Below are 13,444 nucleotides of genomic sequence, written 5' to 3' on the forward strand. Positions count from 1 at the left end.
TTTTGCTTTGTCATTATGAGGTATTTTGTGTAAATTGATGAGGGGAAAAAAACTATTTAATCCATTTTAGAATAAGGCTGTAACGTAACAAAATGTGGAAAAAGTCAAGGGGTCTGTCCCCCCTGTAGCTCAGTTGGTAGAGCATGGCGCTTGCAACGCCAGGGTTGTGGGTTCGTTTCCCACGGGGGGCCAGTATGAAAATGTATGCACTCACTAACTGTAAGTCGCTCTGGATAAGAGCGTCTGCTAAATGACTAAAATGTAAATGTCTGAATACTTTCCGAATGCACTGTAAATATGGGTAATGTCTCCCCCTACCTTAGTGGGGGTGCGATAGCAGAGCACAGGGATCCACTGCTTCTTCTGGTTGACGTAGAGCAGAGCTGTGATGGTGAACAGCATCATGACGATGGGCAGTGCCACCCATGCCACAGAGTGCAGTGTGGTGTCCTCACTGGGAACTGGGGTCTTCCCATCTAGATAGGGCATTTGGAGACTACCAAAGTCCCCTGTGACATAGGGAGCACACAAACATTATGAGACACAAAACCTGTCTGTATAATGGGATGTTGGGATGTTTATATATAATCCTCATACCATTGGTAGATGCCGTGTAGGATTTCAGAAAATACTTTTTTATGTCTTAAGAAACTGCTGTTGTAACCTTGATACAGCAATCTCACATGGTATGTGTATCACTTCAAAACGTAAGTGTGCTAGAAACTGAACAATAATGTGGTATCCTAACCAGCAACACTCCAACAACACTAGACACGTCTTGGCATAGCAGAGTTATGGATAATTGAATCAGTCCCTAGATTGCAGTTAAAAGGAAACAGCAGACTCTGTTCCAGGATGAAGAGATACATATGGACGCCTGCAAAAACATTTAGCAGCTACAGCTGCACCATGGAGACAGACACTCTAGATTCCTCTCCACCACTGCACCTGCTAATGATGGTGATATGACAAGTATGTATTTGTATTTGTATTTTGTATTATAATAAACTCTTCCTGGGGTCCAGCAAAATTAAGGCAGTTATACATTTTAAAAACGTTACAATACATTCATAACAGATTTCACAACATATTAAGTGTGTGCCCTCAGGCCTCTACTCTACTACCACATATCTATAATACAAAATCCATGTGTACATATGTGTATAGTGCGTATGTTATCAAGTGTTTGTATGCATGTGTCTACAGTGAGGGAAAAAAGTATTTTATCCCCTGCTGATTTTGTATGTTTGCCCACTGACAAAGAAATGATCAGTCTATAATTTTAATGGTAGGTTTGTTTGAACAGTGAGAGACAGAATAACAACAAAAAAATCCAGAAAAACGCATGTCAAAAATGTTATAAATTGATTTGCATTTTAATGAGGGAAATAAGTATTTGACCCCCTCTCAATCAGAAAGATTTCTGGCTCTTAAAGGGAGGAGTGCTTCTAATCTCAGCTTGTTACCTGTATAAAAGACACCTGTCCACAGAAGCAATCAATCAATCAGATTACAAACTCTCCACCATGGCCAAGACCAAAGAGCTCTCCAAGGATGTCAGGGACAAGATTATAGACCTACACAAGGCTGGAATGGGCTACAAGACCATCGCCAAGCAGCTTGGTGAGAAGGTGACAACATTTGGTTTGATTATTCGCAAATGGAAGAAACACAAAAGAACTGTCAATCTCCCTCGGCCTGGGGCTCCATGCAAGATCTCACCACGTGGAGTTGCAATGATCATGAGAACGTTGAGGAATCAGCCCAGAACTACACGGGAGGATCTTGTCAATGATCTCAAGGCAGCTGGGACCATAGTCACCAAGAAAACAATTGGTAACACACTACGCCGTGAAGGACTGAAATCTTGCAGCGCCCGCAAGGTCCCCCTGCTCAAGAAAGCACATATACATGCCCGTCTAAAGTTTGCCAATGAACATCTGAATGATTCAGAGGAGAACTGGGTGAAAGTGTTGTGATCAGATGAGACCAAAATCGAGCTCTTTGGCATCAACTCAACTCGCCGTGTTTGGAGGAGGAGGAATGCTGCCTATGACCCCAAGAACACCATCCCCACCGTCAAACATGGAGGTGGAAACATTATGCTTTGGGGGTGTTTTTCTGATAAGGGGACAGGACAACTTCACTGCATCAAAGGGACGATGGACGGGGCCATGTACCGTCAAATCTTGGGTGAGAACCTCCTTCCCTCAGCCAGGGCATTGAAAATGGGTCGTGGATGGGTATTCCAGCATGACAATGACCCAAAAACACACGGCCAAGGCAACAAAGGAGTGGCTCAAGAAGAAGCACATTAAAGTCCTGGAGTGGCCTAGCCAGTCTCCAGACCTTAATCCCATAGAAAATCTGTGGAGGGAGCTGAAGGTTCGAGTTGCCAAACGTTATCCTCGAAACCTTAATGACTTGGAGAAGATCTGCAAAGAGGAGTGGAACAAAATCCCTCCTGAGATGTGTGCAAACCTGGTGGCCAACTACAAGAAACGTCTGACCTCTGTGATTGCCAACAAGGGTTTTGCCACCAAGTACCAAGTCATGTTTTGCAGAGGGGTCAAATACTTATTTCCCTCATTAAAATGCAAATCAATTCATAACATGTTTGACATGAGTTTTTCTGGATTTCTTTGTTGTTATTCTGTCTCTCACTGTTCAAATAAACCTACCATTAAAATTATAGACTGATCATGTCTTTGTCAGTGGGCAAACATACAAAATCAGCAGGGGATCAAATACCTTTTTCCCTCACTGTATGTTTGTGTTGCTTTACAGTCCCCTCTGTTCCATAAGGTGTATTTTTATCTGTTTTTTTTAATCTAATTTTACTGCTGTCATGAGTTACTTGATATGAAATAGAGTTCCATGTAGTCATGGCTCTATGTAGTACTGTGCGCCTCCCATAGTCTGTTCTTGACTTGGAGACTGTGAAGAGACCTCTGGTGACATGTCTTGTCGGGTATGTATTGGTGTCTGAGCTGTGTGCCAGTAGTTCAAACAGACAGCTCGGTGCATTCAACATGTCAATACCTCTCACAAATACAAGTAGTGACGAAGTCAATCTCTCCTCCACTTTGAGCCAGGAGAGATTGACATGCATATTATTAATGTTAGCTCTCTGTGTACATCCGAGGGCCAGCCGTGCTGCCCTGTTCTGAGCCAATTGCAATTTTCCTAAGTCCGTCTTTGTGGCACCTGACCACACGACTGAACAGTAGTCCAGGTGTGACAAAACTAGGGCCTGTAGGACCTGCCTTGTTGATAGTGCTGTTAAGAATGCAGAGCAGCGCTTTATTATAGACAGACTTCTCCCCATCCTAGCTACTGTTGTATCAATATGTTTTGACCATGACAGTTTACAATCCAATTTACAAGCTCAATTTCCACATTACTCATTACAAGATTTAGTTGAGGTTTAGGGTTTAGTAAATTATTTGTCCTAAATACAATGCTTTTAGTTTTTGAAATATTTAGGACTAACTTATTCCTTGCCACCCATTCTGAAACTAATTGCAGCTCTTTGTTAAGTGTTGCTGTCATTTCAGTCGCTGTACATCCACATACATAGACACACTGGCTTTATTCAAAGCCAGTGGTATGTCGTTAGTAAAGATTGAAAAAAGTAAGGGGCCTAGACAGCTGCCCTGGGGAATTCCTGATTATGCCTGGATTTTGTTGGATAGGCTTCCATTAAAGAACACCCTCTGTGTTCTGTTAGACAGATAACTCTTTATCCACAATATAGCAGAGGGTGCAAAGCCATAACACATAAGTTTTTCCAGCAACAGACTATGATGGATAATGTCAAAAGCCGCACTGAAGTCTAACAAAACAGCCCCCACAATATTTTTATCATCAATTTCTCTCAGCCAATCATCAGTCATTTGTCAAACACAATTTCTTACAAAAGTTTACGAAGGGTTGATAACAGGCTGATTGGTCGGCTATTTGAGCCAGTTAAGGGGACTTTACTATTCTTAGGTAGGGGAATAACTTTTGCTTCCCTCCAGGCCTGAGGGCACATACTTTCTAGTATGCTCAAATTTCTAGTAGGCTTAAATACGCTATTATCCTCAGTAATTTTCCATCCAAGTTGTCAGACCCCGGTGGCTTGTCATTGTTGATCGACAATAATAATTTTTGCACCTCTACCACACTTACTTTACGGAATTTCATAATTTGGTCAGATATACTTGGATGTGTAGTGTCAGCGTTTGTTGCTGGCATGTCATGTTTGCTAATCTTGCCAATGAAAAAATAATTAAAGTAGTTGGCAATATCAGTAGGTTTTGTGATGAATGAGCCATCTGATTCAATGAATGATGGAGCGTAGTTTGCCTTTTTGCCCATTTCATTTAAGGTGCTCCAAAGCTTTTTACTATCATTCTGTCATTTATCATGTTTCATAGTGTAGTTTCTTCTTCTTTTTATTCAGTTTAGTCACATGATTTCTCAATTTACAGTACGTTTGCCAATCGGTTGTACATCCAGACATATTTGCCATCTCTTTTGCCTCATCCCTCTCAACCATATAATTTTTAAATTCCTCATCAATCCACAGGGATTTAACAGTTTTTACAGTCATTTTCTTAATGGGTGCATGCTTATTAGTAACTGGGATAAGCAATTTCATAAATGTGTCAAGTGCAGCGTCTGGTTGCTTGTCATTACACACCACAGACCAACAAATATTATTCACATCAACAACATAGGAATCACTACAAAACTTATTGTATGACCTCTTATACACAATATTAGGCCCAGCCTTTGGAACTTTGGTTTTCCTAGATATGGCTACTATACTGTGATCACTACATCCGATGGATTTGGATACTGCTTTCAAACAAATTTCTGCAGCATTAGTAAAGATATGATCAATACATGTTGATGATTTCATTCCTGTACTGTTTGTAACTACACTGGTAGGTTGATTGATAACCTGAACCAGGTTGCAGGCACTAGTTACATTTTGAAGCTTTCTCTTGAGTGGGCAGCCTGATGAAAGCCAGTCAATATTTAAATTACCCAGAAAGTATACCTCTCTATTGATATCACATATATTATCAAGCATTTCACACATGTTATCCAGATACTGACTGTTAGCACTTGGTGGTCTATCGCAGCTTCCTTCCAGAATGGGCTTTAGGTGAGGCAGGTGAACCTGTAGCCATATTACTTCAACAGTATTTAACATGAGATCCTCTCTAAGCTTTACAGGAATGTTGTTCTGAATATAGACCGCAACACCGGCCCCGTTGGCATTTCTGTATTTTCTGTAAATGTTATAACCTTGTATTTCTACCACTGTATCATCAAAGGTATTATCTAAGTGAGTTTCAGAATATGAATGTCATCTGTTACTAGCAAATTATTGATTTAATGAACCTTGTTTCTTAAGCTACATATGTTAACATGGGCTATGTTTAACACTTTTCTGGGATGCTTGATTATTTTTCTTGCTTTACTGGGAAGCTTAGCAGAGGTAGACATACTCAGGTAATTTTTTATTAGTGCAGGGTGAGCTGCACACAGTGGACTTCCTACTAGGGCACACCACCTCAGTGCTAACAGTATTACTCTGGTTCATAGCCATATGATTACTGCATACAATAGCTGTAGGATCAGCAGAGGCATTCCGGGCAGTAAGAGGGACATAAATTAGGTTATTTACATTGTGTCTTCCAACGCCCCTATGATAATGTACATTTGCTGAATCATTATGACAACACAGCGACACAATGGTAGGGATTAAATGAGCTGGACTCATTGTCACAACGCAGCCTTATAATGCTGTGAAAGGATCCAGAAACCCAAATGATTTGGGTGGATCCCATCCTCCTTATATTACGAGCTTTGTTTCCAGAAGGTATCAAAAGTGTCAATAAATGTTACACCTACAGAGCTACAATAGTCTCGTAGCCAGTTATGGAGGGCTAAAAGTCTGCTGAACCATTCAATGCCACGATTTAGAGAGGGCAGAGGGCCAGATATTATGTGGCATTTGTTGGTGTCAAGTAGGAACCCAATCAGTTCTTTAAAATCCATCTTCAGCTGTTCTGAGCTGCCCTTCATAATGTCATTTGACCCCACAGGAACCATGACAGTATCTCTGTGTGTGTGTGTGTGTGTGTGTGTGTGTGTGTGTATGTGTGTGTGTTTGTTTCATTATCCTTGTGGGGACCAAAAATCCTCGTAAGGATAGTAAAACAAGGAAAATTCGGACAAGTGGGGACATTTTGCTGGTCCCCACAATGAAAGGGGCTATTTTAGGCTTAGGGGTTAAGTTTAGGGTTAGGGTTACAATTAGGGGTAGAATTAGGGTTAGGGGTTAGGTTTAGGGTTAGGCTTTAGGGCTACGGGTTAAGGTTAGGGAAAATAGCATTTTGAATGGGAATCAATTGTTTGGGGTGTGTGTGTGTTAGGGAGTAGGGGAGCTTTTTTAGCAGCATGACAGACCAGGAAGTGTTTGATTTTAACTCTGACCTCTGAACTGGGGCATGATGTCGTTCTCACTGCGTGTGGGCCAGACAGGCTGGTGCTGCTTCCTGTCTCCGTGCTGGTCTGTCTTCTCGATTGGCACGTTGGTGGGGGCTGGTGCGTACATCTCTATGAGGTAACATAATATGGAAACACGTGATTAGGAAAAGACGAGAGAGAGAGAGAGAGAGAGAGAGAGAGAGAGAGAGAGAGAGAGAGAGAGAGAGAGAGAGAGAGAGAGAGAGAGAGAGAGAGAGAGAGAGAGAGAGAGGAATACTAATAATAAGAGGTGTTGAAATAACAGTGAGTGGTGAGTGACCTTTGGCTTTTCATTAATTGAGCCTGACTTTGAGAAAAGAGGGGATGTTTTGCATTTCATTGCCACCCAATCACATCTAGGGATTAAATTACCCAGTCTCATCTTGTGGGCCCTCTTCTCCAACTGTTCAACCAGCTATTGTTAGGCTCCACAACCATGGCTGCCATTATGGGGGCAGTGCAGCAGACCTGGGTTTAATAGGGTTTGTTTTCTTTCAAATACTTTGTGCTTTACTCTAGTCTGCCTAGAGTGCCAGGTGGGTGGGTGGGATTTTCACTTTCGGCACTACTATTGGTTCCATTAAGTCAGCCAAGCTCAATCAAGTGTAGATAAAGTATTTTAAATGATTTCTAATAGTATTTGAACCCAGCTGGTGTGAATTACGGGCAGTGGAGTTCTCCTCAGAGCTCTGCTCTGAGTTTTATAATTACACTACTGCTGCATCTCATCGATCCAGGGCTGAGCGGTGACATAAAGAACAGAGAGGGAGCTATGATCAATGCTATTATCTAGCCTTAGCAAAGCATGTTAATTCACCACACAGCCCAGTAAAACCCTAATCCCTCCATTAAATTATTAATATCAATGAAGGTGTGTTTGCTGTGGTTGTCCTCCTCAATTACAACTCATTACTTAACAGTCAACCAAATAAATATTTAAGGGACATGGTGTGAATACATAGCAACAATGGGAGGACATCTGCACTCTTTTATAGTCCTTTCAAAATAGTGAAGGGAATATGTTCGGGATAATCAACGAGGGGCTATTCCACAGAGTTGTATTATTTTCCAGAGAACGCATAGAGCTCTGAGTTGATTATCCCTTTTATACCATGGCTATAATTTAACACATTTACCGCTAGAAATGTGTTCATTTACAGGTAGAAATGTGTTCAACATCCACTGAAGTAGCTGGCAAGTTTATGGATAGCTCCAGTAGTTGCCTTGGTAACCAAACAAACAGACTTGTTAGTTTAGCTAACCAAATCTTCAGTCCTAGCTTGCTATTATTCAACAATGCTAATAATGTTTTCAATTCGACTTTTGCTTTCAAAAGCAGCTCAAACATAGAACATGTAAGAATGAAATATAGCCATTGAATTCTACCGTGCTGATATACCGTGTGCTATATGGAAATAATGCACGCTCTAGAATGCCTTTAAAGCCAATCAGAAATGAGTATTCAACAATGCTATGGTATAAATAGCAGTAATATTGATGTTCAATTCACATTTTGCAAGGGCGTGTGTGTGTGTGTGTGTGTGTGTGTGTGTGTGTGTGTGTGTGTGTTAAGTGTGGAATTCATTAGAGGCAATTAGAGTGAACGGCAACAACACACACACACACACACACACACACACACACACACACACACACACACACACACACACACACACACACAAACATACACACACCTGCACACATGGGGCAGCAGCTGCCCTCCACTATGGTGGGTTGGTGGCATGGCAGGGCGGGGCAGCTGACAGTAGAGCAGAGGGTCTGTCCCTGAAGGCAGTAGCAGTGTGTACAGCTGTCTATGTCCCAGCGCTCCTCGTCCGCATACGTCTTCCCATTGAAGTGGCACACGGCTCGCGGTGTGGCATCTGTCAGGAGACACAGGAGAAGATCAAATAGGATCCTCGGAGACAGGTAAACATATGGAAGATACTCATTCAGTAAACACGCAAACACAGACACACACGCAGACACACATACACACACACACACAAACATGCATATGCACGCAAGCACACACACACATGTTTGTTTTACTATCCTTGTGGGGACCAAACATTTTATTCCCATTCAAAATCCTATTTATTCCCTAACCCTAACCCTTAACCTAATCCTAACCTTAACCCCTAACACTAACTCCTAACCCTAATTGTAATCCTACCCCTAATTGTAACCCTAAACCTAACCACTAAGACTAGAATAGCCTTTTCCCTTGTGGGGACCGGCGAAATGTCCCCACGGACTTCTGGTCCCCACAAGGATAGTAAAACCTGCTTACTCAGCTTATCTCCCCACATTGTCTATAGTACAGGTAGGTCCAATTATCTGTGTGTGTGTGTGTGTGTGTGTGTGTGTGTGTGTGTGTGTGTGTGTGTGTGTGTGTGTGTGTGTGTGTGTGTGTGTGTGTGTGTGGGTGTCCCTGCATGTGTTCAGCATACCGAGGCAATAGGGGCAGCACTGTCCTTTACGCAGCACGGGCCTGGCACAGCCAACGGGTGGGCAGGACTCTGAGAAGCAGCTGATCTGTCCATCCAGACACACACAGCTGGAGCAGGTGTTGGGCTTCCAGGACTCTGCTGCCAGGAAGATGTCCCCCTCCTCGTTCCTGCAGTAGCTGGGCATGCTGTCATTACTGGGAGACTGGGGAGTGATGGGCTCGTCTATAGAGGAGAGAGGGAGACACACACACAGGCAGGCAGGGACGCACACACACACAGTCAGGATCAACTGACTGCACTGTATACACTGTAAATACTCAGTCAGGTATGCTTTTAAAGATGTGTTCTTTAAATGTGACTGTAGCTCTTGGAATCCAACAGAGCAGCGAAGAACGGGCTCATCTGACAAGAATACATGAGTTGGATTCCAGGGCTTAAAATATTGATGACATTCAAGTGGTAGAATGTTCATCTTTGCGTCTTTGGTTTATTCAGCTAAAACATCTCAAACAAACAGCTTAAAGCTGCAATATGTAACTTTTTGGGCAACCTGACCAAATTCACCTAGAAATGTAAGTTATGGATCTGTCATTCTCATTGAAAGCAAGTCTAAGAAGCGGTATATCTGTTCTATGTGCACTATTTCTATACATCCCATTCTTAAGTTTTGTTTTTACATCTTTTACTTTCGGTTTTGTACACCAGCTTCAAACAGCTGAAAATACAATATTTGTGGTTATGGAAAATATATTTCACAGTGGTTTAGATGGTACAATGATTCTCTACACTATCCTTGTTTTGTCAAATAAACTGAAATTAGGCAAACTATTAGAATTTTAGCAACCAAGAAATGCGGAGTGATTTCTGCATAGTGCATCTTTAAGAGATGGAAACAAACAAAAATATCCATGTGAAAGTTGAGTTGGTGGCCTTCCAGGCATCTCTGTGCTGTTACACTGTTTTACTGTGACAGAGGCCCAAAGCAACGCTGTCTGTTTCATTTTTGGTTTGGTTTGCTATGTCTCCATTTTCTCATGCACTATTCAAGTCTAGAGCTCCATAACTTATGCATTATGCACATTCTTCTTGTTTTTCCTCACTCTCTCTACAGAGTTTGATTCTGGGCTCCAATCTGTGTTTTTCTTTCAGCTGTTTACCGTCTCTCTCTCTCTCTCTCTCTCTCTCTCTCTCTCTCTCTCTCTCTCTCTCTCTCTCTCTCTCTCTCTCTCTCTCTCTCTCTCTCTCTCTCTCTCTCTCTCTCTCTCTCTCTCTCTCTCTCTCTCTCTCTCTCTCTCTCTCTCTCTCTCTCCCTCTCCCTCTCTCCCTCTCCCAGTGTCTCTCTCTCTCTCTCTCTCTCTGGCATAAACATCTGGCCATCCCTCTCTAGTTTGTTATGCCAGGCATACTATTGTTGTGCAGCCGTATTGTTGTATTGGAAATAGAGCCAAGGCAAATAGTAAACATTATTAATAGCATCTCTCCCAATGCCAGGTCTGTGCAGCTATAATTTACTTTAGGACCTCAGCTCAGTCAAGACAATCTTGAGACACTATCCCCCTTCACATTCATCACTACCTTTTATATACGGCTTAGGGCTTAGGCTGCGTTTAAGCATAATGATAAGGCTGCCGTTCTCTATTATAAAACCATACTATACTTGCCACACAGACTCTGTATATAGAGACTCAAAGACCCATAGTGTTTCAAAGCCAACTCGAGTAACAAATGGCTACTCAAACTCACCTGGGCAGTGGGGGCAGCAGGAGTCTTGCGTTCTGATTGGGCTCTGGCAGAGCAGGGGCGGGCACACCTCTGTCTCACACAGGACACGCCCACTGTGACAGGTGCACTGGGTGCAGGCGTCGATGTTCCACGTTTCCCCCTCCACAAAGTACTCTCCCCCCGGGGCCAGACACACTGACGAGTCTCCCAGGTCTGGCTTGTGGGAGCTAGGCTCCTCTGAGGGAGGAGAACGGAAGAGTGAGCACAGGGTCAAAGGTGAAACATATTGGAAACAGCTTTTTCATTAGTGTGTACTGTATTATGAACAGTATCTACTATGACACAATGAAGAGGATGGGAAAATGGGCAATATCTTTTTTTGAAGAATTTCAGCTTAGGTTGTTTACCCCCCCCTCCCCCACCCCCCCATAAAAAAAAATGAAGAAAAGTGGTTGTCCCACTGGCTATAAGTTGAATGCACCAATTTGTAAGTTGCTCTGGATAAGAGCGTCTGCTAAATTATGTAAATGTAAATGTAAATGATTTCAGGTATACACACCAACTAGCCTATCTAAGAATAGCCTACTACCAGTGCACAGTTTCTTCCTTATTTCATTAGGTTTAGGTTCCTTACCTGGGCAGGATGGGCAGCACTGTCCATCCCATATGGCAGGGCTGTCGCAGGCTGGTACGGGGCACGAGATGAGGGTACACATCTCCCTGCCACTGTGGCAATAACAGTCCCGGCAGCCATCGTGCCAGTTCTCCCCGTTCTCGTGCTGTCTTCCATCCATGGACAGACATGAACCCATTTTCACTGAAGGGGCGACTGACGAGGAGCTCTGGTCTGGAAGACAAGTTTTAGAGATACAACTACCAGCATAACCCAAACCCTTACACTGTAAAGTACACTCTTAGAATAAAAGGTGCTATCTAGAACCTAAAAGGGTTATTTGACTGTCCCCATAGGAGAACCCTTTGAAGAACCATTTATGATTCCAGGTAGACAGCTGAAGAACCCCTTTGGAACCCTTTTTTCTAGTTGACGGGTGTACAGTTTTAGGCGGACCAATCACTGACTGGCTTACTGTAGCAGGAGCCAACCAATCACTGACTGGCTTACAGGATCATGGGCCAACCAGGATCAGATCATTATCATGGAGAGAAAAAATCACCTTGATTAAAATCCTGTCTGAGATTCTGAGCCATATGGGGACAGATGCCCAATTTTACCAATTCAAAAGAGAATGTGTTTTGGACCCTCATTCATTAATATTTCACAGGGAGTTCATTATTTAGTGCAAATCATAGCAGAACACAAGAGGAGTATCAATAAAACATCTGTGTGGAGGAGTTGACCCCGGCCTGCCATCTGGTTGCACCAACAGTTGGCCTTAAAAAAAGACCAAAAATGTAACAATATATCCCTAATGGTACCCTATTCCCTATATAGTATACTACTTTTGACCAGGGCCCATCAAAACTAGTACACTTTAAAGGGAATAGGGTGCCTTTCAGGACACATCCTTAGTCATATTCTATGCCCTCAACATCTATCAAAACAAAAGTCGACAAAAGTTTGGTTCTTTCTGATGGTGAAGGTAGCTGACTATGATGAGAACAAAAAGAATAACCAGATGGCCTGTCTGGCAGCACGAGACTACTCCAGACAACTCTCTATGGGTGTAATATGTGAAACAGGAAAACAGCAGAATAGTTAGAAAGTTTAGGTACTGGTAGTGGTTCTCCAAGTCTGACAGGGGAAAGAGAGGAGAGAGTTTGGAGAAAATAATCATTATTAGCAGCATCTAAATGATGAATGCATAAGTATCAAAGGTTCTCAATAGATGGCACTCACCTCTGCACTGGCACTTCAGACAGCCCAACTCGTCCTGCTGGAAGCCCATTGGACAGGCTTTGTCACAAGGTAACTCTGGACACTTCTTACAGCGGCAGATATCACAACCATGCTTGTTCTTTCTGATGGGGGTAGAGAGGAAGAGAGAGAGGAAGAGAGAGAGGGAGAGAGAGCGAAAGAGAGAGAGAGGTTAACATCACTTATTCATAAGGTTAGAAAATATAGGTCCAGTATATACAGTGGGGGAAAAAAGTATTTAGTCAGCCACCAATTGTGCAAGTTCTCCAACTTAAAAAGATGAGAGAGGCCTGTAATTTTCATCATAGGTACACGTCAACTATGACAGACAAAATGAGGGGGAAAAATCCAGAAAATCACATTGTAGGATTTTTTATGAATTTATTTGCAAATTATGGTGGAGAATAAGTATTTGGTCAATAACAAAAGTTTCTCAATACTTTGTTATATACCCTTTGTTGGCAATGACACAGGTCAAATGTTTTCTGTAAGTCTTCACAAGGTTTTCACACACTGTTGCTGGTATTTTGGCCCATTCCTCCAAGCAGATCTCCTCTAGAGCAGTGATGTTTTGGGGCTGTCGCTGGGCAACACGGACTTTCAACTCCCTCCAAAGATTTTCTATGGGGTTGAGATCTGGAGACTGGCTAGGCCACTCCAGGACCTTGAAATGCTTCTTACGAAGCCACTCCTTCGTTGCCCGGGCGGTGTGTTTGGGAGCATTGTCATGCGTTCATCTTCAATGCCCTTGCTGATGGAAGGAGGTTTTCACTCAAAATCTCACGATACATGGCCCCATTCATTCTTTCCTTTACACGGATCAGTCGTCCTGGTCCCTTTGCAGAAAAACAGCCCCAAAGCATGA

General features: G+C 42.7%; 1 protein-coding gene across 1 annotated transcript in view; it reads right to left on the reverse strand.

The window, feature by feature from the left end:
• LOC121539472 (cysteine-rich motor neuron 1 protein) overlaps nt 1-13,444 on the reverse strand; it is a 118,224-nt gene that overhangs the window by 4,045 nt on the left and 100,735 nt on the right. The window contains exons 10-16 of the mRNA XM_041847991.2: nt 12,562-12,683; nt 11,338-11,550; nt 10,725-10,940; nt 8,982-9,203; nt 8,223-8,411; nt 6,496-6,618; nt 319-509 (exon numbers count right to left, since the gene is read on the reverse strand). Of these exons, the coding sequence (XP_041703925.2) occupies nt 319-509; nt 6,496-6,618; nt 8,223-8,411; nt 8,982-9,203; nt 10,725-10,940; nt 11,338-11,550; nt 12,562-12,683 (1,276 nt within the window). The remainder of the gene's footprint in view (nt 1-318; nt 510-6,495; nt 6,619-8,222; nt 8,412-8,981; nt 9,204-10,724; nt 10,941-11,337; nt 11,551-12,561; nt 12,684-13,444) is intronic.

This window comes from Coregonus clupeaformis, chromosome 25 (assembly GCF_020615455.1).
Source record: "Coregonus clupeaformis isolate EN_2021a chromosome 25, ASM2061545v1, whole genome shotgun sequence".
Classification (NCBI taxonomy): domain Eukaryota; kingdom Metazoa; phylum Chordata; class Actinopteri; order Salmoniformes; family Salmonidae; genus Coregonus; species Coregonus clupeaformis.